Source organism: Zalophus californianus, chromosome 3, assembly GCF_009762305.2.
Source record: "Zalophus californianus isolate mZalCal1 chromosome 3, mZalCal1.pri.v2, whole genome shotgun sequence".
NCBI classification, from domain to species: domain Eukaryota; kingdom Metazoa; phylum Chordata; class Mammalia; order Carnivora; family Otariidae; genus Zalophus; species Zalophus californianus.
Genome location: NC_045597.1, coordinates 176,338,166 through 176,364,330, shown reverse-complemented (window position 1 = coordinate 176,364,330; position 26,165 = coordinate 176,338,166). Strand labels below are relative to the sequence as shown.

Here is a 26,165-nt window from a genome sequence, read left to right as displayed (position 1 = left end):
ACAGAGCTGGGAGCAAATGGCGTGGGTTGGAAAGATCACCAGTGTAGTCTCTGGGAGGTGCAATGCCTGAATGATATTTTGTGGATAATTGTGTAACAAGGATGCCGTAATGCTACCAAACAATGGGCACATTGTCTGTTCAAAATGAAGTAAACAGTTTCTGTGCTGTCATCACATATTTGGTTTTTGGCTTTTAGCTGGGTTTTTTGTTTTTCGGTTTTTTTTTTTTTTTTGAAATCTGATGTCTGATCTTATTTATTTGCTACTCTTAGAAAAATCTCATTTTTGTTTGGACTCAGAGGTAGAAGCTCTCAAAGAGGATACTCCCGTCTCTTGGCAATCTGTGCTTGGTGCTTTTCTTTGGCCTCCTTCATTCTCTTGGCCAAAGGTTGAGCATATTCTGCACCCTCTTACTTACTTTTCTCTGTACGCTGTTTCTTCAGAGTGATTCGCCGACATTTGGGTTGGAGGACACACAGAGGACCAAGACGCTGAATCTTGGGCGCTTTGGTTCTAGGTTTCTTACCTCCTTTTTTAGGGGCTTTCTCACAACATACGGGCGGACATCATCTTCTTCAGAAAGACTGAAAAGCTTGTGGATTCTGCTAGCTCTTTGGGGCCCCAGTTTTGTTTTTTTTTTTAACAATGACCAAGTTGAGAAGCCTGAGATCGGCGTCCACAATGCAACCCTGAACAGATTTGCGCTTTCTCTCTCCAGTCCTCCTTGGTCTGTAGCGGGAATGCCCCTTACCCAGCATCAGGCGGACACGGCCATGGATCAAGAGCACCTGCTTTGTGGGGAAGCCTTGTTTGTTATCGCCACCCTTGCTCCAGACCACGAAACTTGCCATTCTTCACCCAGAACATCGGAAGCAACATCTGTGGCCACGTGCTTCTCCTAAAAGGTACGAAGTCTGCGTTCCTCATCCACTTCAGTGAGTCTCTGGCAGCCAGTAGCTGGAATGAGATGTTCCATTTCATCCTAAAGCAACCTACTGCCTCCAAGGTGCCACCAAAAAAGAGTTGCCATCGCATGTTCTAAACACTTATGGGGATGTTTGATTTTATAGCTTTATCCTGGATTCACCTGCTGCTAAATGGAACACAAGCAAGATAGAGGAGAAAATAGACATGGAATGTATAGGGGCCCAGGCCAGGCTGCCCCAAGATGGGCCACTTTGGCATGAAGATTATTTCGAGCTGAAGGCAATTAAGATCCTGAGGGCTCAATAGAAACTTTGGCCCTTTCCTTAACTAGTTAGAAGACTTTAAATTGGGGATCTTTCCCAAAATAATGGTTATTACCAGAGATAAGTTTTATCTGAGTGACCCATCTGTACGGCAGGGAAAACATCCAATTACCAACATTCCTGCCCTGTGAATTGCATTCCTTCCCTCTGAAGTCCCAGACCCCAACCCCCTTCTCATTAGGTCAGGATGACATATATCCCTCGTTTTGCCTGTCTTTGGAATTTCCATGTCTGTTTGGATTCCCTGTATGTACCCTGTTAGATTTTATTTTCTCCGTCTCATGTCAATTTGATTCTTAGTCCAGCTGGAAAGACCTTGAAGGGGATGGGATAGTATGGCTCCCCGACAAATGGCACACCTGATTCCACTTCTGTGACGTTCTCACCCATGTCTTCCCTCACATTTGTGTAACTGGGGAGTTGGATGCCAAAATCTAGACAAAGTAAAAATCTCTATTCAACTTTACAGTCACTTAATGAATATTTAGTGAGGGACCAGATGGAAAGTCAACCATCTCCAAAGATGGGAAATAAATGATTTCAACCATGTAGATTTTCAATTCTGTTAGGTGGGATTAGAACAGACTTTAGGACTAATTTTTCCCCACTATCAAGGTGATCCCCTTCTGAATGTTCAATCTGATGTCCCATGAATTTTACATTTTTTTCTACTTTGGGGGGAACATAATCCTTTCCTGTCCTTATATGAGTTCTGAGGATTATGCCCTTAGGTGGGTTTTCCCCCCAGGCTTGGGTGGTTTCTTCCCACACATGCGCTGATCAGAATTGAGCTGAAGACTCAAAAGGGACACTCTGTAGATCTCCTGAGCGTTCTTCCTGTCCCTCTTTCTGTGTGGAGCTCTCCTCTTTGGGAATTCCCCTAAGAATTCCTGGCAGCCCCGACTCCTAGTTCTCCTTCTTCAGCTCAGGGGCTCTACCAAGCTCCACCTGGGGTCCAGTTCCCTGAGCTTTGGTCTAGAAACTCTCTCCAGGTAGTAAGCTGGGGCAACCGAAAGGATTGTATTTTTTGTTTCCCAACTCTCAGGTCACTGTCCTATGCTGCCTGATGTCCAGTGTCTGAAAATCATTGTTTCATATTTTGTCCATTTTTTAGTTGTTTCATGGGGGAGGGCAAATCTAGTCCCTACTACTTCATCTTGGCTGGAAACAATCACATAGATTTTAAATTAGAAAATATTCTTTATTGCTGTCTCCCTTAAAAATTGTTCTTGACTCCCAACGTATGTTATCTTTTATACTGAGGACTTGGTTTACCATCTCCAATATTAGGGGAGAGGGTTGTCAAGATAGGTGTCAGATGGGAGCTAGCAATTCTTTTTAATGATACTACAGGTATCTCTGTAGAATTGTTTAGCTACAGGTTGATTGCTATGATGGATAGCACAGGTCTTGAATTTGGCTTCTCATATAAATAAAATAAAATCTAATTTGCAGTTTGAGCTTCCAGACTCCATTTTATGAAGTCTCTTCTCTTTTTTTACAGCTGCATCTCTGGGGTACATCGTGGGATAAACTTTAGGATATGTAATCACTAAGAGATCTGTAAGTGCGAATGCAGGCCATTTTATTCTAGAGTTAAATGGAAGCCACTTTATTTAGAGTGGTACAAATAAAATAGATTTTTTTTAAAAGATTTTATTTTATTTTATTTTTTAAGATTTTATTTATTCATTTGTGAGAGAGAGAGAGAACAAGCAGGGGGAGAGTCAGAGGGAGAGGGAGAAGCAGACTCCCTGCTGAGCAAGGAGCCCGATGCGGGACTCAATCCCAGGACCCTGGGATCATGACCTGAGCCGAAGGCAGACACTTAACCATCTGAGTCACCCAGACGCCCAAAAAGATTTTATTTTAGAGAGAGAGAGCGCATACACACGCAAACAGGGGGAGGAACAGAGGGGAAGGGAGACAGAGAGAATCTTCAGCGGACTCCATGCTGAGCACAGAGCCTGATGCAGGGCTCTGTGCCTCCTTCCTTCAGGCCCGGTCTTCCCATTGATATCTGAAGTCTGTAACTGCTACAAGGCACTAAGAAACTGGACAGTACATGCATTCATTAGTTCATTCAATAACCTTGCACAAGTCATCCAACCTCTTTGAACCTCATTTTTCTTATCTGAAAAATAGAGATAATAATCATACCAATATTGAAGGAATTTTTTGATAAGAGTGTGTGAGTGTGCGTGTATGTGCATGCTCGTGTGTGTCTACTCCAAGAACAACGCCTGAGTCAAAATGGAAACCCAGTAAGCGATAGCTAGTATTTATTTTGCTCAAACGTCCACTGTCTGGAAAGAAGTATACATATTAATAAAATGTCTGTAATACCTCTTCCAGTGACTGATTTCTCTTCTGAAATATATCATGATGAGATTTTCAAGTCCGAGTCCGAGACTTCATCTATTAATAGCACAACCCATAAGAAAGGTCATTTGTTGAGGCTAGAGAGGAATTGCGAAAAAACAAAAACAAAAACAAAAAACTGTCTTTCATCTCCACGGATTTAAAGTTTTTCCCATCTAATAGAGGGAACAGAATCAGTGATATTTATCTCAGCTATAGTCTCAGATATGATTGCTGAGATACAAATTGGCACTTACCAAGCCCATGGTCCTGATTTTGAATCAATTCCCCAACAAGGGAGTTGACTTAAAATTTGTATTCCTCTGCCAAAGAGCATTCAGATTTGGGTTGTCTGGTTTCAAGTGAACTATCTTTCAAATTTGAAATATATCATGCACTGACGATATTATGACTAATGGGTACAGGGATCCATTCACCTTGCAGATGTAAGTTCCCTTTGCTAGTATTAAAATTGTCACCTGCCAACCTGGAGTGGCCTGCTTCTTTCTTCAGTCTCTCCCTGCCCTCTTCATATGGGGCCTGGTTTCAGATTACACCAGGAAAACTCCTGAGAGGGTTGTGAACCTACATATGCATATGATGGAATATTATTTGGCCATAAAAAGGAATGATGTACTGATACATGCTATGGAGTGGATGAACCTTGAAAATACACTAAGTGAGAGAAGCCAGACACAAAAGATCACAAATTGTAGGATTCCATTTACATGAAATATCCACAATAGTAAATCTATAGTGAGATGGCATAGGCTTGCAGGCCCCTTGCGAGCCAGGGTCATTCAAGGACTGCAGTGAGAGTTAGGAAAGCCAGGCAAACCTGAGCAAGGAGGAGAAAATGTTCTCTTCCCCTTACCTCATGTTGCAAGTTCTGAATGCCTGGATCTGCAAGAAGTGGCTCTTGCCTAGATTAGAGGCGTCCCTCCTTAGGACAAAAACATGCTGTCTCCAGAGGAAGGGTGGCTGAGAGAATTCTTTAATGTATCTTTCTTCAAGGATGTTAGTTTAATCCCATTATGTGTGAAAGTACATAGTGTTATGCTTACCTGATTGCTACAAGTATATAGCTATGTGGAAAATAAACGACAGCATGCAGTTGCAAGTGCTGCCTTTGCTCTGCATCCCCTGTGTCCCGGTGATTTCGCGACCCTTACCCAGGGACCCCAACGCACTAGACGTTGACACTATAGAAACAGCAAACAGGAAGTGAGGGTGGGGGGTAGGGGTGCTGGGGTTTCCTTTTAGATGGATGAGAATGTCTTGGAACTAGAGAGTGATGGTGGTCACACAACACTGTGAATATATTAAATGCCACTGAATTGTTCACTTTAAAACAGTTATTTTGGGGGCGCCTGAGTGGATCAATCGCTTAAGCAGCTGACTCGATTTTGGCTCAGGTCATGATCTTGGAGTCCTGAATTCAAGCCCCACATCAAGTTCCGCACTCAGTGGGGAGTCTGCTTGAGGATTCTCTCTCTCTCTCTCCCTCTGCCCTCCCCCTACTTGCACTTTCTCTAATAATTCTTAAAAAAAAAAAGTTAATTTTATGTCAATGTCACCCCAATTTCTAAAAAAAAAGTGCTATCTTAAAATTAATGCACAGGTTTTAAGTGCACAACTTGATGAGTTTTAACTAGTGCATTACATGTGTAAACAAGACCCCTATCAAGAATAGAGCATTGCCATCACTCCAGAAAGTTCCCTGGTACCCCTTTTCCTACCACACTATTAACTCCCAGAAGGAAACATTGCCCCGATTTTAATCCCCACAGGTTATTTTTCTCTGTTCTTGAACTCCATGAGTTGCACTGTGTGTACTCTTTTGCAACTGGCTTCTTTTATGCAGCATAAATTTTTTGAGATTCATGTTGTTGAATAAACCAGTAGTTTATTTCTTTTTATTGATGAATGGTAATACTTCAGACCAGTTTATCTGATCTTCTATTGAGAGACACTTGGGTTGTTTCCTACTCTTTATTATGTTGAAGAAAGATGCAACAAACATTTCTGATGAGCATATTGTTTTATTGCGGAGGGACTATCTAGGACTGGAAATGCTGAATCGAAGGTAGATATATGATAACTCACAAGAAACTGCTGGTGTCTCATAGCAGTTGTACCATTTACACTCACACGCGTCAGATGTGAAAGCCCCAATTGTATAACCTCTCCAACATTTGGTCTTGATTGCCTTTTAAATTTTAATTATTCTAGTGTTATCTCATTGTCTTTAATTTGTATATGCATGATGAAATGGTATCTCCTTGTCCTTTTTAGAAAGTCAGCTTCATATACGTACATATGATAAAACTCACCCATCTGGAGTGTATAGTTCGACTACTTTCAACAAATGTACCGTCATGCAACCACTACCACAATCAAAATAAAGTATTTCCAAAGTGCCCCTGAACAGTCAATCCCCACCCTCATCTACAGTCTCTAGCAACCACTGATATGCTTTCTGTCACTACAGTTTGCCTTTTCTAGAATGTTATATAAGTGGAATCATATTGTACATAGTTCTGGGGCACCTGGGTGGCTCAGTGGGTTGGCGGGCTGCCTTAGGTTCAGGTCATGATTCTGGAGTCCCGGGATCAAGCCCTGCATCGGGCTCCCCACTCAGAGGAGAGTCTGCTTCTTCCTGTGACCCTCCCCCATCTTGGGCTCTCTCACTCTCTCTCTCTTTCTCAAATAAATAAATAATAATAAAATAACATACATAGTTTTTTGTTTCTGGCTTCTTTGATTTAGCACAATACTCTTGAGATTCTTCCATATTATTGCATGTATCAGTTGGTTGTTTTTTTGAGAGAGAGAGAGATTGAGAGAGAGAGAGAGAGAGAGAATGTGAGTGTGCATGCCAAGGCAGGGGGCTGGGGGAGGCAGAGGGAGAGAGAGAATCCTAAGTAGGCTCCACACCCAGCACAGAGCCAACGCAGGGCTTGATCTCAGGACCCTGAGATCATGACCTGAGCCAAAGTCAAGGGTCAGAGACTGAACTGACTTGAGCCACCCAGACCACCCAGGAGCCCCAGTTTATTCCTTTTTTTTCCCTGAGTAGTATTGAACAGATATATCACAATTTATTCAGTAGGTGTTGGATATTTGGGTTGTTTCCAAGTGTTTGCTCTATGAATAAAGCTGCTATGAACATTTGCATGCGGGAGTGAATTGCTGGGTCATATGCTAAGAGTATGTTTCACTTTACAGGAAACTACCAAGCTGTTTTCCAATGTACCATTTTGCATTCCCACAAGCAATGTATGCATTCCAGTTGCTCCGCATCCACGCTGACACATGGTATTTTCAGCCTTTTTCATGTGAGCTATCTTACTACGTAAGTGGTGTCTCCTCGTAGTTTTTCTTGTATTTTGGCTTTCTTTTGTTTTGCCCTTTTCCCATCCCCATCCCCTTATGTCAAGGTCTGGCTTTCAATAGATCCCAATGAAGGAACTGCTCAGCTACGTAGCAACCCAGACCCAGAAGCAGGTCCTCTACAATAGTTTAACACCAGGTTCTCCTTGAATGTGCCTTGCATGGGATGCAAGGGCAAGGCTCCCTTTCCAGCCACACCCGTGTCTCTGGAGGAGCGGCTGTCCACGCAGGACGCCATCCAGGGTGCACCTGCAGCAGGCACCTGGGAGAACGGGTGGAGGCCCAGTCACGCTGCCCCGTCATTTGGTCTCAGTAACATTCTTAGAGGTTCAGTCATATTCGTAGATGGTAGCTTCGCCCCATTGGCTCCTCACTGAAGAACATACACCAAATCTCTGAACCTGCATCATTATAGTTTTATTTTTTTTAAGATTTTATTTATTTGACACAGAGAGAGAGAGAGAGAGAGCACAAGTAGGCAGAATGGTAGACAGAGGGAGAGAGAGAAGCAGGCTCCCCCGATGTGCGACTCGATCCCAGGACCCTAGGATCATGACCTGAGCCGAAGGCAGATGCTTAACCGACTAAGCCACCTGGGCACCCCCCCTTTTTTAAAGTTTTATTTAAGTAATCTCTACACCCAACATGGGGTTTTAATTCACAACCTGGAGATCAAAAGTCACATGCTCTTCTGACTGAGCCAGCCAGGAGCCCCTAGAATCTATTTTAAATCTGAACTGTATGTTATCACTTTGCCTAATTTTTTCCATACATCCTCCCCCCCATTTAACCCTCATAACTAGCCAATGAAGTATGGTTTGGTCTCCCCACTTCACTAATTGAAGCATGAAGAGAAAAGAGTTTTTCAAATTGTGTTAGCTTTCCCAGTAACAGTCCCTAGCATTCTGTGTCCAAGTCCATTATAATAAAGGCACAAATGGGTTTTAGAAAACAACTATTGATCCTTCTCGTGTGCTTTCATCTATGTAAGAAATCTGCCAAGAGCAACATATGATTGCTTGCAGCTTTCATTGCTCCGAAGCTGATGAAAGGTCATGTCAAAAGAGCATCTATTGATCCCTGGACATTAAAGAGGATGAAAACTCTGGTGGGGGGTTGGGGGCGGTCCAAAGGCCAAGAAGGTTTGAGAGGCTGGATCAGAATCACAAGTGGCATGAGACAGAGGTCCCTCAGCTACACATCTCTGAAAAGTCTCAAAGCAGTTGGGGGATTCAACCAGTAAGCACACAGCTTAATCTTAGGTCTTAAAAGGACAAATCCAGGGGAAACGAGAAGGGGAGGTCCCCCAGCTGCCTTTGGTGCCCCCCTTATTTAACTAATTCAGCTGACAGGACATGGAAGTACCTACCATGTGCTGGGTTATCCACCTCCTTCACTGGCCCAGGGTTGGATGGACTCAGGGGGCAGCCAGGTGTGTCGTTCAGCCATGGCGAGAGGGATAGTCGCCCTCAACAAATAGCCTAAGAGCTTAAGAATGCACCTATAACAACTGTCCTTGGCATAGCTGTTGGGTCTGTGCATGTTCTTGGCTCCAGCTCCAGTTCAAGATCTCCCGCTTTCTGGACCCTGCTCCTCCCCCTTCCAGCCACCTGGTCCCTAGTGCTCCCCTGCTCTTCCTTTTCCATCAACGTTTCTCTTGGGATAGGGCTGAATAATTTCATTCAATTCACATACTTGCAATGCTTAATGTGTTTCCTGTCCCAGGGAATTTGTATTCTGTAAAATATTTTAATTTTATTTATTTGATGGAAAGAGAGCACAAGCAGGGGGAGCGGCAGGCAGAGGGAGAGAGAGAGAAGCAGGCTTCCCGCTGAGCAGGGAGCCCGATGCGGGGCTCGATCCCAGGACCCTGGGACCATGACCTGAGCCAAAGGCAGACGTTTATCCAGCTGAGCCACCCAGGCGCCCTAAGTATTCTGTAAAACATTAACCAAAGTAACCCTCAATGAAGAGTAAAACAGTAGAATGAATAATGCTGGTAGTGTTTGTCTGGGGGTGATGAGGCATATAAAGCCTGTTCTGGCCTTCCTCACCTCTAAAATGTCTCAGCTGCTTCACTTCCCTGTGGAAAGGGCTTTACATTTCTCGCCTGCCTTCCCCTAGCCGAGGAACAGGGCTTGGACAGCAAATGGAGAAAGGAGTGACCGTGTTATATATTAAGTTCCCTTTACGTCCTAAGTACTTTTACTATGGCTTGCTTAATTTTCACAGCCCTGCAATGTAGGTATCATTTTCATGTTATTTAAAACATGTGACTTTAGGGGTGCCTGAGTAGCTCACTTGCTTGGGCATCCAACTCTTGGTTTCAGCTCCGGTACTGATCTCGGGGTGGTGGGATTGAGCCCCGCATCCAGCTCCACGCTCAGTGCGGAGTCTGCTTGAGATTCTCTCCCTCTCCTTCTTGCCCCTTGTTCATGCATGTGTGCTCTCATAAATAAATAGATAAATAAAATCTTAAAACACCGGACTTTAGAAAGTTAGATGACATGCCCAAGGTCACACAGCAAAACTGAGATTAGAATCCAAGGTCAGACTACAAGGTCCATGCGCTCTTCCTATCACACCACCACCTCTTTATCAGTATGCATTCTAAATTAGTTTCTGATCAATCTTGAGTGAATCTGAAGTGAACAGGAATAGTGACCACCCTCCATGCCCCCACCCCAGCGCCCCACTCCACTGATCCGGAAATACCCCGTGTTTCTCCCCAGTCTCCAAACAGGGACTGGGTGTAAGTCATCAATTTAGAAAAACAGTGGACACGTTCTGACACTTACCCTACTATAGCTCCAAAGTTAAAACTTTTGAAAAATTTCATTACTTCCCCCAAAGTCCTTATTTAGCTGAATACCTTATACCGTGGGTATTCATTGCTAAACATGTATGCTGAATGCTCAAGCAAGGTTCAATTTTCTCTCAAGGGTGAAGGGGGACTATAAGCCCCATTCCTTTCTCCCATCTGGCAAAACACTCACACCTTCAGATGCTGTGATGGGATGGAAATTAAAAATAATGTCCGTACAAAGATGCTTTAAACTACTAAGGACACTTATTTTCATTACTTGCTTAACTAAGCCCTCCTCCCACCCCACCCCCCAAGCCCACGCTGCTGCAACGCCGGTCCCCTCCCCCTTCTCATTACGGGGGGGATGCCGTCTGGGGACTCTCAGAGGGTGGGCTGAAGGCCTCAAGTTGCTTTCCAAGGAGCAAACCAGCACAGCCGGCCCTCCGGACCAAAGCCCTCACCCCAGACCAGCCACCCCAAAAGTACTGAAGCAGGTGGCCAGCTCTGTTAGGAAGGCCGGGTCCTGCCCCCATCACAAGGTTTGTTTGACCTGGCACTAGGGTACTGCATGCAGGTGGGACGGGGGGGCGGAGCTGGCTTCAATTCTATTGGAAGGGATTTAACTAGACTGCCGGGCCTCTCCGCTGGTCCTGGCTTTGACGTCCTTGCTGCTGAGGACTTTGCCACCAAGCTTTCTTCACAGCTGTCAACATGGCCTTCCGACTGGCCAGTGTAGCCATCTACTGGGTGGCCTTGAACCCAGGCAGGCCTCTCAGTGACTTTTCTATGGCTCCATCCCAACTCGCCACTTAGAACTCCAGGAGCCACGAAGCAGGGTGATGGTCTTTCCAAAACTCGGAGAATGAAGGCAGAGAGCCTGGGGCCAGGGGGCTGCTCCTTGGGCACCATTGCTAGAAAACCAAAGTAAAGAAACCGCAGGGCTGGGGCAGGAGTGAGCAGCTCCCAGGAAGTGCTGGGTCGAGGAGGAGCACAGTTCGAGGGAAAAGCACCTTTTTTTTTTTTTAAGATTTTATTTATTTATTTGAGAGAGAGAATGAGAGAGAGAGAGAGAGAGAAAGAGAGAGAGAGAGAGAGAGAGAGAGCATGAGAGGGGGGAGGGTCAGAGGGAGAAGCAGACTCCCTGCCGAGCAGGGAGCCCGATGCGGAACTCGATCCCGGGACTCCAGGATCATGACCCAAGCCGAAGGCAGTCGCTCAACCAACTGAGCCACCCAGGCGCCCGAAAAGCACCTTTCTGATCCACACTATCACACTGTGTACTTCCCCTGGACACCACTCTGCCCCAGGAAAGGAGCAGAACGCCCGGCTCGGGGGCTCGTGTTCTTCATAGGCACCGTTCACTCAGTCGACATTTATCCCACACTTGCCATCTTACTGGGTCTTGGGGAGGCAGATTCAGTTAAGACTACGAGAGTTTCGTCAGCGGTCCGGCTAGAAAGCCATCCTACAGGGGTGACTGCTCCTGAAACCCACCTGCCACGCCACCAGACTCCACTTGCCCTCGTGACCTGGGAGCCAGACCCCGCTAATCAGAGACTGTGACGGGAGTAAGCAGAAGCCGAGACTCCCTCTGTGTTGAGGGGACATGAAATCAGAGCTCCTGCCCTGGACTGTGTCCTTCGATGGATGGACAGAGACAACAGCAACTGATTATCTGGGCTCCTTCACTGGGGCCACAGGAAATTTGCAAAGCTCACGAGACCTCTCACCTCACAGAGCACCAAGAACTAACATCCCTGAGAGAAGTCCAGAAGGTTGGACAGGTCGTGACGTGAGGTCAGAATACAAAGGCTCAGGACTTCTGGCCGCTGGGTGCTGGAGGAAGTGAAGCCCTTAAGACGAGGACGACAGGAAGTGGGTTTATCCGTGTGCGGGCTCTCCCTGCCTGCCTACTGAGGAAGACTCAAGGTTTCTCAAAGTGTCCTCAGGACAGGGTGTGGGGTGCCGGGACTGAGGGTGAGACCTGAGGAGATAAGGACCTTTGGAGGGACCTCCTCAATTACAGGCAAAGGACTTCAGGCCCAAATGTGTTCAGTGCGGTTTCTCCTCCAGAGCTGTGACTTAATCGCCGAACCAAGGTCGGAAACAAACCACACACGGCTCTCTGAAGTTAGAAACCAAACCCTGCTTTATAAGGCTGAGTGGCCATCAGTGGCTTCTCTGCGAAGATATGAGGTACCAGCCAGTGAACCTTCCTCACCTTCTCCCCATTCCACATTCCCACCACCCCTCCAGATACCCATCTCTGCAATTCAACCACTTCAAAAAAAAAAAAAAAACAAAAAAAACTTTGAGGAAGGGGCTGGGGCTCAGGCTGGCTGACCAGCCAGCCGGCCGGCCAGTTCCCATGAGGTAGCTAATACCGGTGCTCCTAGGCAGGGGCGAGTGGAGGGAGGCCAGTCACGGGCTCACAGCAGCCAGGAGTGAGTCACCGGTTGACTGGGAGGTGGGGGAAGCAGACAGTCTCGAAGTCTGCCCAGAGTACTTCATCAGAGGTAACATCTGGGTGGAGACGCTGGGCTCTTTGCTGGTGTCCTCACTGTCCTTGGAAGAACTGGGTTTCCTGGGGAGAGGAGAAAGGCCAGCTTGGGTCTTCTTGGGCTTCGGGATGGTCCCGTCTTCAGAGAGTGGTATGCTTCCCTCGGAGAAGCTGTGTTTTCTGAAGGAAACGGGTGGGGAAAGAAATGGCTGAGATGGCTGTGTAGCTGGGACTTTAGCCTGTGATCTGCCCTCAGAGTCTGGAGCAGGCATTCACGACCTGACAGGGCTACACACCATAGTTACATGGAGAGAGAGAGAACCATAAAATACATCTTCTTTATCTGAAGGCTGGGGAGCTTGGTGCAAACGGGAACGTGTGAGAGGAGACCTCAAGGAGCCCACGGGCAGTGGGCACAGCTGAGAGGTTAACCCTGCGCTCCGGCTTGACTGGGCCGGGCAGATGGGGAGCCACCAGGCAGAGGAGCCGCCCACCCCCCCCCAAATGGAGAACGCTGATCTCATCATAATGTGGGAAGAGAGGAAGAAGAAAACTCCCTGAACTCGCAGCAGCACCCAACACCCTTCCCTTGCCCAGACAGCACTCACCCCAGCTTGTCAGTCTCTGATTTGGAGAGAGCACTGAGTGCCACATCCCCCTTTGGGACGGTCAGAAGTGATGTTGGGAGGGACCACTAAAAACAAAGGAAGCAGTGAGGCCAAAAGGGCTAGGCAGGAGTCAGGCGGGAGTGTTTAGGGTCCTGGGACTCTCTCCCGGCTCTACCTCTGAGTGATCATGGGGCTCTCCTCTTCCCTACCCTTCAGGCATGGGCCCATCTGGGACAAGAATCTCTGTTTTCTCCAGATTCAGACAAGAAGTTGAGGCTACAAAGCACTCTTTGACCCTTGAAAGAAAGGCACCCAGGGAATCCTGGAGGCCACTATTCCCTGAAAGGGAAAGGTCGGGAGACACAGAGACAGGGCCTAGCGGAGAAGTGAGAGGGTCTGAACCTACGTCCAACCCATGCTGCGCTCTTAAGCTGGAGGACTGAGGGTGCCGACTGGAGTTGCCCCCCTCCCCTGCAATGGCGTCACTCACCACTGGAGCCGCATCAGAGATGGCTCCTGTGTGGAACCCTTTGTAGCACCAACTCCGAAGCAGATCTACTCCTAGGACAAGATTAGCAGGGGTGGGACTTAAGAGGGTGGAATCAACTGGTCAATTCTCCTTGTCAGGGAGGCCCCATTGTGTACCAGAATTTAATCACTCATTAAACATGGCCTCCTGTGGACAAGGAGGACACATCACCTTTGAGCTTGTTGCCATGGTACTTCTGTTCCCATTGGGTGGTGAGAATGTTGAAATATCGTGGCTGCTCAAAAAAGCGGAGATAGCGAGAGGAGATTCGAGAAGGAAAAATTCGTTCAAATTGACCACGGCGAGAAAACTCATCCTCCATCTCAACCAGAATCCGAACGTCATCTGGCGTCAGGACATCCAGCACAGATGCATAGAAGTCCTAAGGCCCAAGGAACGGAGAGGAAGAGAGTGTGACAAGAGGGTGTGAGCTGGAGGCAGAGGATCAAAAAGCTGGGGGACGGTGAGCACAGCTCTGAGGTCCTAGCGCTCCAGGACTCCCAAGGGAACACCAAGGCTGACTAGTGGGTCAGCTCAGGACCTTGTCTGTTCCCAAGCCTACTGAGCTTTGCTGTCTGGAGAAGATACTCTTGGTCTGGGCGGGGGAGCCCCTGGAGCACGGAGGTTTTAAGAGGTTGGCTGGATGGAGTCAAGCCCAGAATCTAGCAACTGAGATCTGGCATCTGCCTTCAGTCTACTACTCTCATTTGCTCCAAGAAGACATCAAGCCTCCCCGGGGCTCACTGCACCTCAAGAAAGAAACCCAAAGGGTCTACGGCTCTGACAACAGGGGATGGCTAGTATAGCATTTGGCTAAGAGCAGTGGTTGACCACGTGATAAAGGCCATCAACTCTCCCCTGGAACCACACATATGCCAGCAGATCCCTGCACACCAAGGGACCCCGGAGCTGGGTTAGAGAGAGGGAAAACTGCTTGCCTTGCGCTCCTAAATATTTCACCAGGGAAACTTTCTGTTGGCACTTGGGGGTGGAGGGTAATCTCCTACCTGATCAGGAATTTTCTGGGTCAGATAATAGGCTTTCTTCATCTTCTGTGCAGTGAAATGCTCCGGGGCCATTCGACATTTATCACTGGGGGAGCTGGGCAGGCTAACACAGTGGATGGAAAGAAAGCAAAGCGTAAGGTCAGCAGCTTCACATCCTGAGGACATGTGGAGACAGGGTCCATTTCAGGACCCTTAGCTTAGCTGGAGGAGGAAGACAACTCTTGGTTGGGGTCAGGGGACTCACTGGGGCACCAAGGTTAAGTGGTTTGTTGGTGGGAGTCACCCCCTTCTCAAGAGAAGACAAAGAAGTTTGAACAGATATTTGTTACTCAAGTAGATGAGACTGCAGTGCACTCTACTCAAGCAGCCTGTCTGAGCATCAAAGATCAAATACCACAGAATAACTAGAAGAGCACAAGGCATGCTCGCTGGGTTGCATGTCAGTGGTAAAAAAGAGGACTCTGGAATAATCGCTGCGTAGGTCAGTTTAGTTGGATTTGGTGGACACCTCCGAAATACCCAGCTCAGCACTGGGTGTGTGGCCCTGGGCACACTACAGGACTCCCTGCCCAGCGTCCTCACCCACATCACTACAATTACTGCTGAGAGACACGAAGACGGCCTCCACAGAGCTCACAGGACGGCAGGGGTCAAAGGACAGCCACGGCACAGAGCCACGCCGGAGGCTACAAGGCGTGGTGTGGAAAGCAAGTGCTGTTCCCAGCAAACCAGGACTGGAATCCCAGCTCTACCACTTTGTGGCTGAATAACCGTGGGTGGGCTGCCTAATCCCAGGGATCTCGTGTCCTCATCTGTCACCTGAGGATACTAATACCAACCTTAGGGGGTTGTGGTGGAGATAAGCTACAGGTTTCTCCTTACACACAGCAGGTCCCAACTAAATATTAGCTCCCTTCCCTCAAGAGTGGTTCTAAGAGGTTCGGGGCTGTGGTGGAGACAGCGCACGTGGAGCTGGCTTCATGAAGATGCTGCCCTCAGCTAGGCTCCCGTGGGTGGGTGAGGTCCCAACAGGGAGGTCTGACGGAGGGGAATGTCGGGAGGAAGCAACCCCATGAGCAGAGGAGGGGACACTATGGAGGGACAGTGAGAAGCCACACACATTTCAGAGAGGAGACTCGATTCGCTGACCCTTCCAACTCTGAGGTTCTAGGAGTGACTGCTTTGTCAGAGCACAGGAGCCAGGAAGAGGAGTAAAGGGAGGGGCACCTGGGGAAAGGAGGCCGGGGCCCCGAATGTCCCTGTGAGGAGTTAAAAGCTGATTCCCCAGGCCCTGTGGAGATTTCTGAGCTGGGAACAATATAACCAGCCATGCTTTTAAGGGGCACTGACGTGGGAAGAGGTGTGTGGGAAGACTGTGGGGGCAGACTGCGCAGCACGGGAGACCCAGCAGGAGGCGGCGCCCGGGCACCCTTCCTTCCCACAGTCCTCAGGGGGCTGCTCATGCTGCCGGCTGACCTGGCGCTGGAGCTGCCGGAGCTGCTGGAGCTGGACACGACATCCCCTGCGTTGGGCAGAACAAAGCCTGCCAGGTTCAGAAGGTCCCGGATCATCTGGCCTTTGATACTGATGTCCAGGGGAGAGTTGGAGTGGAGGCTTTGGAGAAAGGGAACAAGGAGTAGTAAAGCGGTTTCCGGCTATGCGCCCGAGTCAGTGCTAGCCCTGTGTGTACCCTGCCTTCCCGACTCCTGAGCACCACCGTGGGGGACTCCTTGCCCCCCCCCGAGAGTGAATAACCTGGTTCCTGACTACGACCTTCGTTTGCTAGGGGAAAAGCATGTGGTAGGGATCAAGCTGGAAAGAGCAACTTTTAACAATCTCTCTCCATCCTCAAAAGAAGCTTGAGATCATGGCCAAGAATGAGCGAAGGAGCGAAAAACAGATCACGAAGGGAAAACACAAATTCTAGCGCAGGAAAGGTCTTCCCAAAGTCAGCGAGGCCAGAGTGGCAAGAGGATTGTGAGGATACAGGCAGGGTTGTACTCGGAGCGCCCTGAGACTTGCACCTACCTCGGGGAGATGTTGACCTCCAGGACCCAGGGCTTGAGGTTCTCATCCAACATGATGTCAAAACCGAAGAGCTCGTGGCAGCTGTACGGCCGCCGCACGTACATCTTCAGTAGGCTGGTCACATAGGGTTCGGACCTGGTCACGGGGAAGGCCAAGTCTTCAGCCCAGCTCCTCCCGGAGAGCCCTACCTATACTGCCCGGACCGGGGGAGCTGCCCAGAGATGGGAGAACAGAAGCACCCCAGGAAAAGCAGCTCCCAAGAGATGCCTCTGATCTGGAGCCAGCTTCTGGAGAGGAAGTTCAGTAAAAGAGCAGAATTCCATCCACTCCTTCCTAGTCCCTGTCCTCAGAAACTCACGCACAGCGTGGTCGGCATCTGGGGCGCAGCCGTGTGAAGGCCCATGAGCCAAGGGGTGCAGCGGCAGGCCCCACACCCAGGGTGGTAGTGTGACTCACGAGATGATGGTTTTGACAACAACATCCTTTATCTTCTCCCAGATGGCATCAATATTGACTCCCTTCTGGCTCAGGTAGTTCCATAAAGCCTTCAGTGCCCTGCAAAGCAGGGGGGAAGGGGAGGGAGTGTCTGGGGTTATATTCTATGAACGGGTGATGAAGAAAAGAGAAAAGAAAAAGGAGTAAGAGGTCCAAAGGCGTTCTCTCCATGTCTCTTCTTTTGAGGTTTTCAATTAAGAAAGAGAGGAGCTTGGACAGAAACAGACCAATTCTGAATTGCCCAGTGTTTACATAACCTTTGGGTCTTACATCAATCCTCCACTGACCCAAGCCCCTGAACCTCCCCAAAGCCCAGAACCCTGTGTTCCCCTAGGCCTCCGCCTGACGGGGACGCCGCCTGGGTACCATTTGTGGCCCTGGCAGGCCGTTGCATCGGCATTGGCCTGGTACTCGGCATTCTTTTTATTGACACTGTAGTTGGTCAGGTGCATGAACTTGTTGCCAAGGCTCTTCATGGAAGGGGAGTACCTGGAAGTGAGGAGAAAGGCAGAGGTAAGACAGGGAAACGGCAGGTGGACATTGCCCCAAATCCCGAGGCAGTAAAGGACAAACAGACAGATCTTTTCAGATCTTTTCAGATTTCAGATCTCAGGCGCAAGAGCCTGAGACGTATGTCTATTGGTAAGGTTTCTAGAATACCACAGCTCTTTTATCATGAGCCGCTCACAAAACTCAGGAAACCAGTTTACTTGTGTTTACTCGTTCCTTATAAAAGGAGACAACAAAGGATACAGAGGACCAGCCAGGTGGAAGAGAAGTGTAGGGCAAGGTATGTGGGACTCATCTCCTTCATCCCACCTCAGTCCTGCAGGAAGACTCACCCCACATTCAGTGAGGTCGAGAACCTTCTCATTTCCTCTTCCCCATGTGACAATGCGATTTATAACAAGAAACTTACATGTGTGTCTCTGCCCCTGGTTCCTGGCACAGAGCTCCTAAATCCCGTATAAATTCCTCAGTGAGAAGAGCACTATAAGAGCATCTTTTGACTAATATTTGGTCTTTGACCCCAGCTCCTGAAACCCTTGTAATTTCCTGGTGATAGGAGTGTCCTGTGTTCTAATGAGGTGACTTCGGGTGGGCTCCCGGATAGGGTCTGATCACCAGACAGACCAAGCCATGGTTAGAAGCTTGGAATTTTCGGCCCTGCCCCCCCTCTTAAGAGGGAAAAGGGCTGAAAACAGAATTAACGATCAATCATGCCTATGTGATGAAGCCTCCATAAAACCCCAAAAGTACAGGGTACGTGTTCTGGGTGGGTGAGCCTGTGGCATGTGCTGGGAGAGTGGTGCCCAGAGAGGGCAGGGGAGCTCTGTGCCCCTTGCCATACACGCTGTCCTGTGCCTTATCTCCTGACACCCCACCTCGTCTCTTCTATCTGGACGTTAGCCTGTAACCGAACTACCATCTCCTCTTATGATGAGCTGCTCTAGCAAATTAATGGAAGCTGAGAAGGGGGTCCCAGGAACCTCTGACTTCTAGCTGACCAATGAGAAGCACAGGGGGCACCCGGATTGGTGACAGGCATCTGAAGCAGGAGGAAGGGGCAACCTCGTGAGAAAGAGCCCCAAGCTGGGAGCTCGGACCCTGGCGGGGGGGGGGGAGGGGGGAGGGGGCGCGTTGCCAGTGTCAGAAGGGGAGTTAAAATGCAGGATACCCAGCTGGTGTTGCAGAGAACTGCTTCCTGTGGAGAAGAGCCCCACGCATTCGCTGACCAGACGTGGCGGAAGTGAAGTGTTCTATGTAATAGGAGCCACACAAGAGGAAAGGAAGATTGGGTTTTCCAGATACACCCCTCCTTCTCCTTTGCCAACAAAAACTACCACAATGTGTTGTTTTTCTGCCTGGCATCCTCCAGTTTCCCTCGTTCTCAGGAAAACAAATCCCCAGAGCTGTCAGTGTGAGGCCTCAGTACGACCACATACTTGCAACTGGCAAAGCGGACGAGTCCATCTGAAAAGAGGTAAATCCGCAGAGGATCGTAGGAGGTGACGTAAACATAGATTCGCAGATCGAACTTGCTGCCGCTGATGAGGTAGGGTTTGTGTAGATACCTAAATAGGGAAGGGCCAGCTTTAGGGACAGGACCGACAAGACAGGGCTCGGTGGGTAAAACAGCAAGAGCCAGTCAACAGTCCCCGAGGCAAAGACCTTAAAACCGCTGGCTGACGGAGGTCGATGGCTGGGAGGACAAAGGGCAGAAGAACACTCACTATAAAAAGGGAACCCCCGGGCTGAGGAGATGGGAGAATGAGGAGCGGATGTGAGCTGGAGGCAGGCTCACCTCTGTACCAGGAGGGGCCTTCGCTTGGGGAGCTGACTCCACTTGTGAATGACCTGGATGCCAATGCCTCGGGCTGACGCTGGCTAGAAGTCAAGTGGAAAGGCGATGAGCTGTGCTGCCAGCCCAGTATGCCATCGTCCGCACTCTCAGACCACGGCCCGCCGCCCACCGCGATCCACCCACCGGTTTAACAATCCACTTCTGCCGGCTGCTGCTGTCCCAGGCTTTGCGCAGGAGCTTGGCATCCTGGGGCAGGATGAAGGACTGGGGGAAGAAGCTGAACTCCTTCTTGCCAAAGCGGCTCTGCATGCGAGACAGGTTCCGCCACAGTCGGTCCTTTCGCCCAATCTGGAAGGAACCTGGGAAGTGGTTTAGCTACAGAAGGGACAAAGGGTGAGAGCAGGGAGAGGGCCCAGGTGAGGCCAGGAGGAAGACAGCAAGGCTCACTGGTGCCCTTCCAACTTCCTTAGCAATGCTCTGAGCTCTTGATCCATCTTTACCATCACCATCTGATGGTAAGTACTCCCTTGCTGAGCACTCACCAAAAGATGATTAAAACACAAACAAAAAACACCAAAATGTAGTGCCCCCGAGGAGCTGATAGCTCATGAATAGCCAGAGAACCGTGAGGTCAGGCATGATATTCCCCTTAAGTGTCTTTTGCCGTGACAGCCTGCAGAGCAAAGACAGGAAAGCACCTGGCCTTCATGAGGTCTGGGGGCAAGGGACTCCTTTGTTGCAACATAAGACCAGAGTCCTCTTTGTGCATATCCAGCTTGGAGGACCGGAGGCAATGCACAGTGGTCACAGGAGAGATATGATTCATGGAAACACGTGCCGCATCTCAAGACACACCAGAGGAGAAAGTGTCTTTGGGAGGCGGCAGCTGCGCCACTAGACATACGTGACCCGCCAGGGCCCCGCTGCCCCCTCCTCCTGTACCGCCTCCGCTCCTCTATGCATGTTCCTGGCTTCGCGGTCATCCTCCTCTTGCCCCCCTGCCCACACCAACCTCCTCCTGCCTGGTCCGAAGTCCAGGGGAAGGGCTCGCCAGAAAGGACACCTACCTTCTGATGCTCCCGAATGGATCGGAAACTAGGAGACTTCATGTGGTGACCCCAGCAGCCCAGCCAGTCATCATTTCCTACAGAAGGCACATCAGGGAGTCAGTCCTGCTAGCAGCTCAGTCCTTGGGACAGAGAGGCTCAGAGGTCCCAGAAATACTGCCAGGCCTGGGCACAGCTCCCAGACCCCGTTTTCTAAGAGTTGCCATGGAGCTGTCCTACATGAGACCCTGGGGTCACAAAGAGAACAACAGCTCTCTGTCTTCTAACTCTGAGGACCAGGCTCCGGCTCAGAAGGACTTCAGAGCCATGTCTTCCTAGGAGGTGGAAACTCCAGGTCAGGGTCCCCGCAGAGCAGGAGGTCCCTAGGGCCCTCCTCCCGCCCACAGCCCATCTGTCGGGGCAGAGGACAGGCTCGCAGTAAGGCAGGTGACTTACTCTTGCTGATTTTGAAGTGGGACCGTCCAATGGTCTGCTTGACAATGTTGGGGGTCACTGTGCTCATCTTCCACCGGAGCAGCTTCCTCTGCTCCCAGGGAAGTTTCTCCACTGGGGAAAGGGGATGGGGGATGAAGAAGAGCAGGAGAGTCAGGGTTAGAAGGGGAAAGGTGGCACAGGTGCTCAACCTTCACTAGGGAGACAAGTCACTAAGGAGTGTTCTAGGCCAGAGTTTCAAAGGAGCACCCTTAGTGGGAGAAATGGCAGGTTGAGGAACACGGACAGGAAGGAGGTTGGAAGGGAGAAGAAACAAGGTCAGGTTATGGGGCTGACAAGGGTCAGCTCAGGGACGGACAGGGAAAAGTTCCCCATATCAGACCGGGGAACTGAGCACCAGAAAGGTCATTCTGGAAAGCCCCTTGCACCCTACTGCCACCTCCTCCCAACTTCGCTAGCATCCTACTCCTGGGGGCACTTCTGGGCTTAGACACTTGCCCGGGTTTACCTCTCTCATCCCGGGTGCCAAAATAGATGGTAGGGGGCACGTTGGGAAAGAGGCTGTAGATGAGGGCTGGCCGGACAATTTTCTCAGTGGAGAGGGGTTTGGTCAGAATCTCCGCACAGCTCCTAGGATGCAAAACAGACGTGTGGTAGAGAAAGGGGAGGCTACAGCCCTGAAGGGCTGTTACTCCATCATTTCCTTCAGGGTCCAGTCTTCCACATTGTGATTCTACAAAGACAAGTACTCAGTAATTATTTTGCAAACAGGAATCCATACTGTGCCAGGGCCAGCACCGTTACATGTCACCTAAAGACCAGACTTTCCAATACTTCCTTCTGTGATATAGCCCCAAAATTTCCGGTGACAGGCCACAGGCAGGGGAAGCCCCTGGAAAGAGTGGTTCTGAGAGCAGGTATGCGACACTTGAAGAAAGAGGAGTAAATGAGGAGCAAAAACAATTGATACGGACAATGAAAAATAAGGAAGAGCAGAAAAGACCTAAGAAGACGTATAGACAGTTTTAAAAACCAAAAGGAAAGAAAAAGCAACAGAAAGGGAAGAAATAGGGATACTTCTAACTCGTTTTATATTTAGGCTAATCTGAAGATATGCAGATGATGAAGGCTCTTCTCCATTTTGGAAATGACCCGGGACATCAGGTTTTTATGTAACAGTGTGATAACACAGGACTGGGAATCTGGGGCAGATGGCTCAGCCAAGGTGATCTCAAGGGCCTCTAAAAACTGAACACCTCAACTATGTGCCAGGTACAAGCAGACAGACCCAGACCATGTCTTTAAATAGCACTGAGGAAGAAGAAAATAGTTATTACTCTCTCTACTGGGCTGACATGACCCACAAAAATTACTATTTACGATTAATCTTTAGCTTATAAAGAGCCGTTCTGCCTGTTATTTTCCAGCACAACAGAAGAGGCACTAGTATGGAAACCATTTCAGTGTTTAAAATCTTAAAGATTTTTAAAGAGTGTTACTGGGTCAAGTTAAATACTAATTCTCAGTTAAATAATTCCAACTCTTAATTCCTCATCCAAAATATTTTATTTCGAAGGCTTTTAATTTACAGAGTATTAAGATTGCTGAAAATCAGGGAGTTAAGATTTAGAAACAAAGACAAAACAGGAATGTAAAATGGTATAGCCATCAAAAATTAAACATGTCGGGTGCCTGGGTGGCTCAGTCGGTCAACTAGGTAATGATCTCAGGGTTGTGAGATCCAGCCCCGCATCGGGCTCCGCACTCAGCTCGGAGTCAGCTTGAGATTCTTTTCCCCTCCTTCTCCCCCACCTTTGCTCCTCCCCCAGCTAGTGCTCACTCTCTAAAATAAATAAATAAATAAAATTAAAAAAAAAAAAAAAGAAAAGAACAAAAACACTAAATATGCAACTACCATACGACCCAGCAACTGCACTCCTGGACATTGATTTCAGAGGGATGAAGACTTATGTTCACACAAAAATATGTACATGAGGGTCGCCTGGTTGGCTCCAACGGTAGAGCCTATGACTCTTAATCTTGGGGTTGTGAGTTCGAGCCCCACATTGGCTGTAGAGATTACTTAAAAAAAAACAAAAATTTTTTAAAAAATTATGTACATGATGGTTTACAGCAGCTTTATTCGTAATAGCCCAAACTGGAAGTAACCCAAATATCCTTCAACAGGCAAATGTACTGTGGTACATACATCCACACCACACAACATTACTCAGCAATAAAAAGGAATGAAAAACCTCAATGCATGCAACAACCTAGATAAATCTGCAGCAAATACGCCGAGTAAAAAAAGCCCCTCCCAAAAAGTTACACACGGCGATCATTCTATTTGTATAATATTCCTAAAATGACTAAATTATAGAACAGATTAGTGGTTGCCAAGCATCTTATAAGGAGGGGCTAGTCATAGGAGGGAAGTGGGTATGGCGATTAGGACAACAGGAGGGATTCCTGCAGTGATGTACGTATGTGTATCTTGACTAATATTACTATCTTGGTTATACTACATCACCCTAGTTTTGCCAGATGTCACCACTGGGGGAAACTGAGTAAAGAGTTGAGGGGAATCTCTGTATCATTTCTTACAACTGCATGTGAATTTGTAATCGTCTCAAAATCAAAAGTTTAATTAAAAAAAAAGGCAGAAAATCTTTGTTAGCTGCCTCTCAAGAGTACTGGACTGATCATCCTCAAGAGGCCTGGCTTCTGGTCTAGCAGTGTTGGAAACTATGACCCCACAATAGTTAACTTCTCTGGTCCTCAATATTCATTATCTGAAAAAAGAGTCTGGACTTAATGACCTCCAGCCCTAAAATTAAGTGATTCTTAGAGAAAAAGAATATGCAACAGGAAAGACAATAAACTATTGCTAGGTAGAGAAACAGAAACAGTGTTTTCAATGACCTTTCTATAATTGTCAACTTTTCTATAATAAAATATATACCTCTCTCACAATTCAGAGAAAATGATTTTAACAATCCAAAAGTATTTCTGATTTTAGTCATCCTTAAAATGCAAAGTGGTTTGGAACTCATCAACCTTCATTTGTGTGAAAATCCATTTAAGCCTGGTGTAGATAAGGACAGTACATCTTGTAGGAGTTAGATTAACCAAGAAACAAATTATGAATAAACACCTTTGGTGAATTTTATCTTATAAATCCAAAAAGTTAAGTAAAGGGCCATGCAGCTGTCTCAAAGGAGGGACAAACCTAGAGCACCCTTAAGTATGGAAAACATGAGACTCCAAGTCAATCACATAATAAATGCCCTTCTCTTATGGAGAGCAGAGGTCCTCGGGCAACATCCAGATGTACCTTTTTTTTTTCTGGAAGGAGGACAGTTTAGGCTCTAAGTCACAGAACCAAGGCACCAGACTCGAGGTACCTAAGACAGGATTTCTATCGCCCTTCACAGAAAGCCCTACTTCTGTCTCTCCACTTTGCAAACAGCTCTCCCCCCTTGCTGGCTCGGCGCTTTGAAACTGATACAGTCGCCGCCACCATCACACGCACAGAGCCGCAGCTGGCCTTGTCCACACTAACCAAAGCATGGAAGGCTCCTGGTCCCCCTGGCTTCATCTGAGGCACAGCGGACGCAGAGAAAAGCTAGCTGAGTGTGGGTGCTGCGTATGATAGGTATGGGTTAGCCTTGACACAGGTGGCTTTTCATTAAAATGAAGAGACATTTTGCATGAAAAACAGAACAAAACTCACCAATTGTCAATACTTGAACTTCGGGGGTTTTTGTTTTTTTTTTTTACATTTTCAATAGAAGTTATTTAAAAAAAAAAAAACTTTAATGTTTAGTACTTTGGGGAGGGGGGTTCTTCATAATATTTAATAGACCAACATAATACATAATGAGGCAAGGTGGGAAGCGGTGAGGGGAACAAGATTATGCTGAATGAAGCGTGTTAACTTTCTACCCGAAAGATGCCATATATGACCCTTTAGCCAGTTCCAAAGATCTTTAGCACAATGACACGCCCTCGTTTATTGTAACTTCCTCACAGTCCTGCATTCCTTCCTCTCCCCTGACTCCCATCTCAGTTATGCAGCATCCTCCAACAACCTGTTTTGTAAAGGAAGGGCCTACATGAAGAGACTTCCATTGGTCCTTGTTTGAAAACTGAAGTCCCAAATGTAAAAATCTGGTAAAAATGAGTTACAGTTAACAGGGCCATTAATGACTTTATAATCTTTTTTTTTTAAAGATTTATTTGAGAGAGAGAGAGAGAGTGTGCAAGCGAGCAAGCGGGGGGTGGGGGGATGGTAAGGGAGAGAATCTTCAAGCAGACTCCCCACTGAGTGCAGAGATCATGATCTGAGCTGAAACCAAGAGTCAGAAGCTTGACCAACTGAGCCACCCAAGTGCCCCCCTCTTTATAATCTTAAAGAGAGAGCAAATGAGCCTGTACCAACGATCGACACAACACTCACCGAGAGATCACTGCTACTGACTCGCTGGTGGAGACAGCACTGACTGAGGAACACTCTGAGTCTCCTGGAGGGGAAAGAGCAGAGACGTCCCACTGAGAGAGGCTGCTACGCAAACCCACCAAGCCTAGGCATCTCTTCCTTGGGCATCTTGCCTCAGCCTTCCTGCGGAGCCACGAGCACCACCCTGCCGCCTTGCACTGCCTTCCGTGAGCTTGGCAGTAGCACAGAGGAAAGAAGACTGGTGGACCGCAGGGCTAGTGAACCAATTTCCCAGAAGCCACTACCGCCCTTACACCCACAAGGCAAATGATTACGGTAGGGGATAAATGAGTCAAGGACCCAGTATACAACTGTCAGCCCCCTTCCCACATGGGTGGCGACCACTTCCCAGTTGGGAGGGGAGAGGGTCCCTTACTCACCCTCTTCCTCTTCATTCTCATCATGGCTGCAGCAGTCCTCCAAACCATCTGCTACTAGCTCTTCTTCTAGATCTTCAGCCTCACCCAGGTCTAGCTGGGGGTCTGTAGGTGAACTATAAGAAAGAACCATGCCCCAGCCCAGTCCGTAAGAGAGAGGTCACAGCTAGATGCTCATTCCTTCATCACCTCCCAGTATTTGTCTCCTCCCTACTCACCAACCTGCCGTCTCTTGCCCGGATCTCACAACTCATTTTTCTTGCCCTCAGAGCTTAGGTCTAGCCATAGTTCCTCAACCCTACAGCCCCTGTTGTGCAGAGAGGCACTCTGTCTCCCATCTTCTCTGAAGTCCCTCCACAGCACCTCAGTGCAAAATTCTGCATACAAAATACCATCAATGAATGTCTGGTAATTGACTTCACAGATCCCTGGACCTCTGGGAATTCCGAACAAGGCCTTGGTGGACCAAGGTTCCAGAGAAGTAACAAGGCACAAGAGAAGGAGCCAGG

The 26,165-nt window shown here is 48.3% G+C and overlaps 1 protein-coding gene and 1 long non-coding RNA gene across 12 annotated transcripts in view; one reads left to right on the top strand and one right to left on the bottom strand.

Moving 5' to 3' along the window:
• Positions 1–251: 251 nt before the first annotated feature.
• Positions 252–26,165, top strand: LOC113920109. The gene is made up of 4 exons (XR_003519234.2): positions 252–905; positions 2,755–2,813; positions 6,840–6,966; positions 26,081–26,165. It is a non-coding gene; the product is annotated as an uncharacterized LOC113920109 (long non-coding RNA).
• Positions 10,979–26,165, bottom strand: part of TTLL4 (tubulin tyrosine ligase like 4) — a 35,739-nt gene continuing 20,552 nt past the window's right edge. For 10 of the 11 annotated variants that reach the window (XM_027590308.2, XM_027590312.2, XM_027590317.2 and 7 more), the window contains 17 exons: positions 25,660–25,772; positions 25,241–25,304; positions 21,290–21,411; positions 20,785–20,895; positions 20,350–20,426; positions 19,466–19,657; positions 19,283–19,365; positions 18,924–19,052; positions 17,344–17,466; positions 16,939–17,037; positions 16,483–16,617; positions 15,931–16,068; positions 14,455–14,557; positions 13,619–13,829; positions 13,409–13,479; positions 12,919–13,004; positions 10,979–12,490 (listed from right to left, as the gene is read on the bottom strand). In XM_027590308.2, the coding sequence (XP_027446109.2) occupies positions 12,232–12,490; positions 12,919–13,004; positions 13,409–13,479; positions 13,619–13,829; positions 14,455–14,557; positions 15,931–16,068; positions 16,483–16,617; positions 16,939–17,037; positions 17,344–17,466; positions 18,924–19,052; positions 19,283–19,365; positions 19,466–19,657; positions 20,350–20,426; positions 20,785–20,895; positions 21,290–21,411; positions 25,241–25,304; positions 25,660–25,772 (2,116 nt within the window). In that variant the 3' untranslated portion in view covers positions 10,979–12,231. The remainder of the gene's footprint in view (positions 12,491–12,918; positions 13,005–13,408; positions 13,480–13,618; positions 13,830–14,454; positions 14,558–15,930; positions 16,069–16,482; positions 16,618–16,938; positions 17,038–17,343; positions 17,467–18,923; positions 19,053–19,282; positions 19,366–19,465; positions 19,658–20,349; positions 20,427–20,784; positions 20,896–21,289; positions 21,412–25,240; positions 25,305–25,659; positions 25,773–26,165) is intronic. The other variant, XM_027590318.2, reaches the window with a different exon arrangement.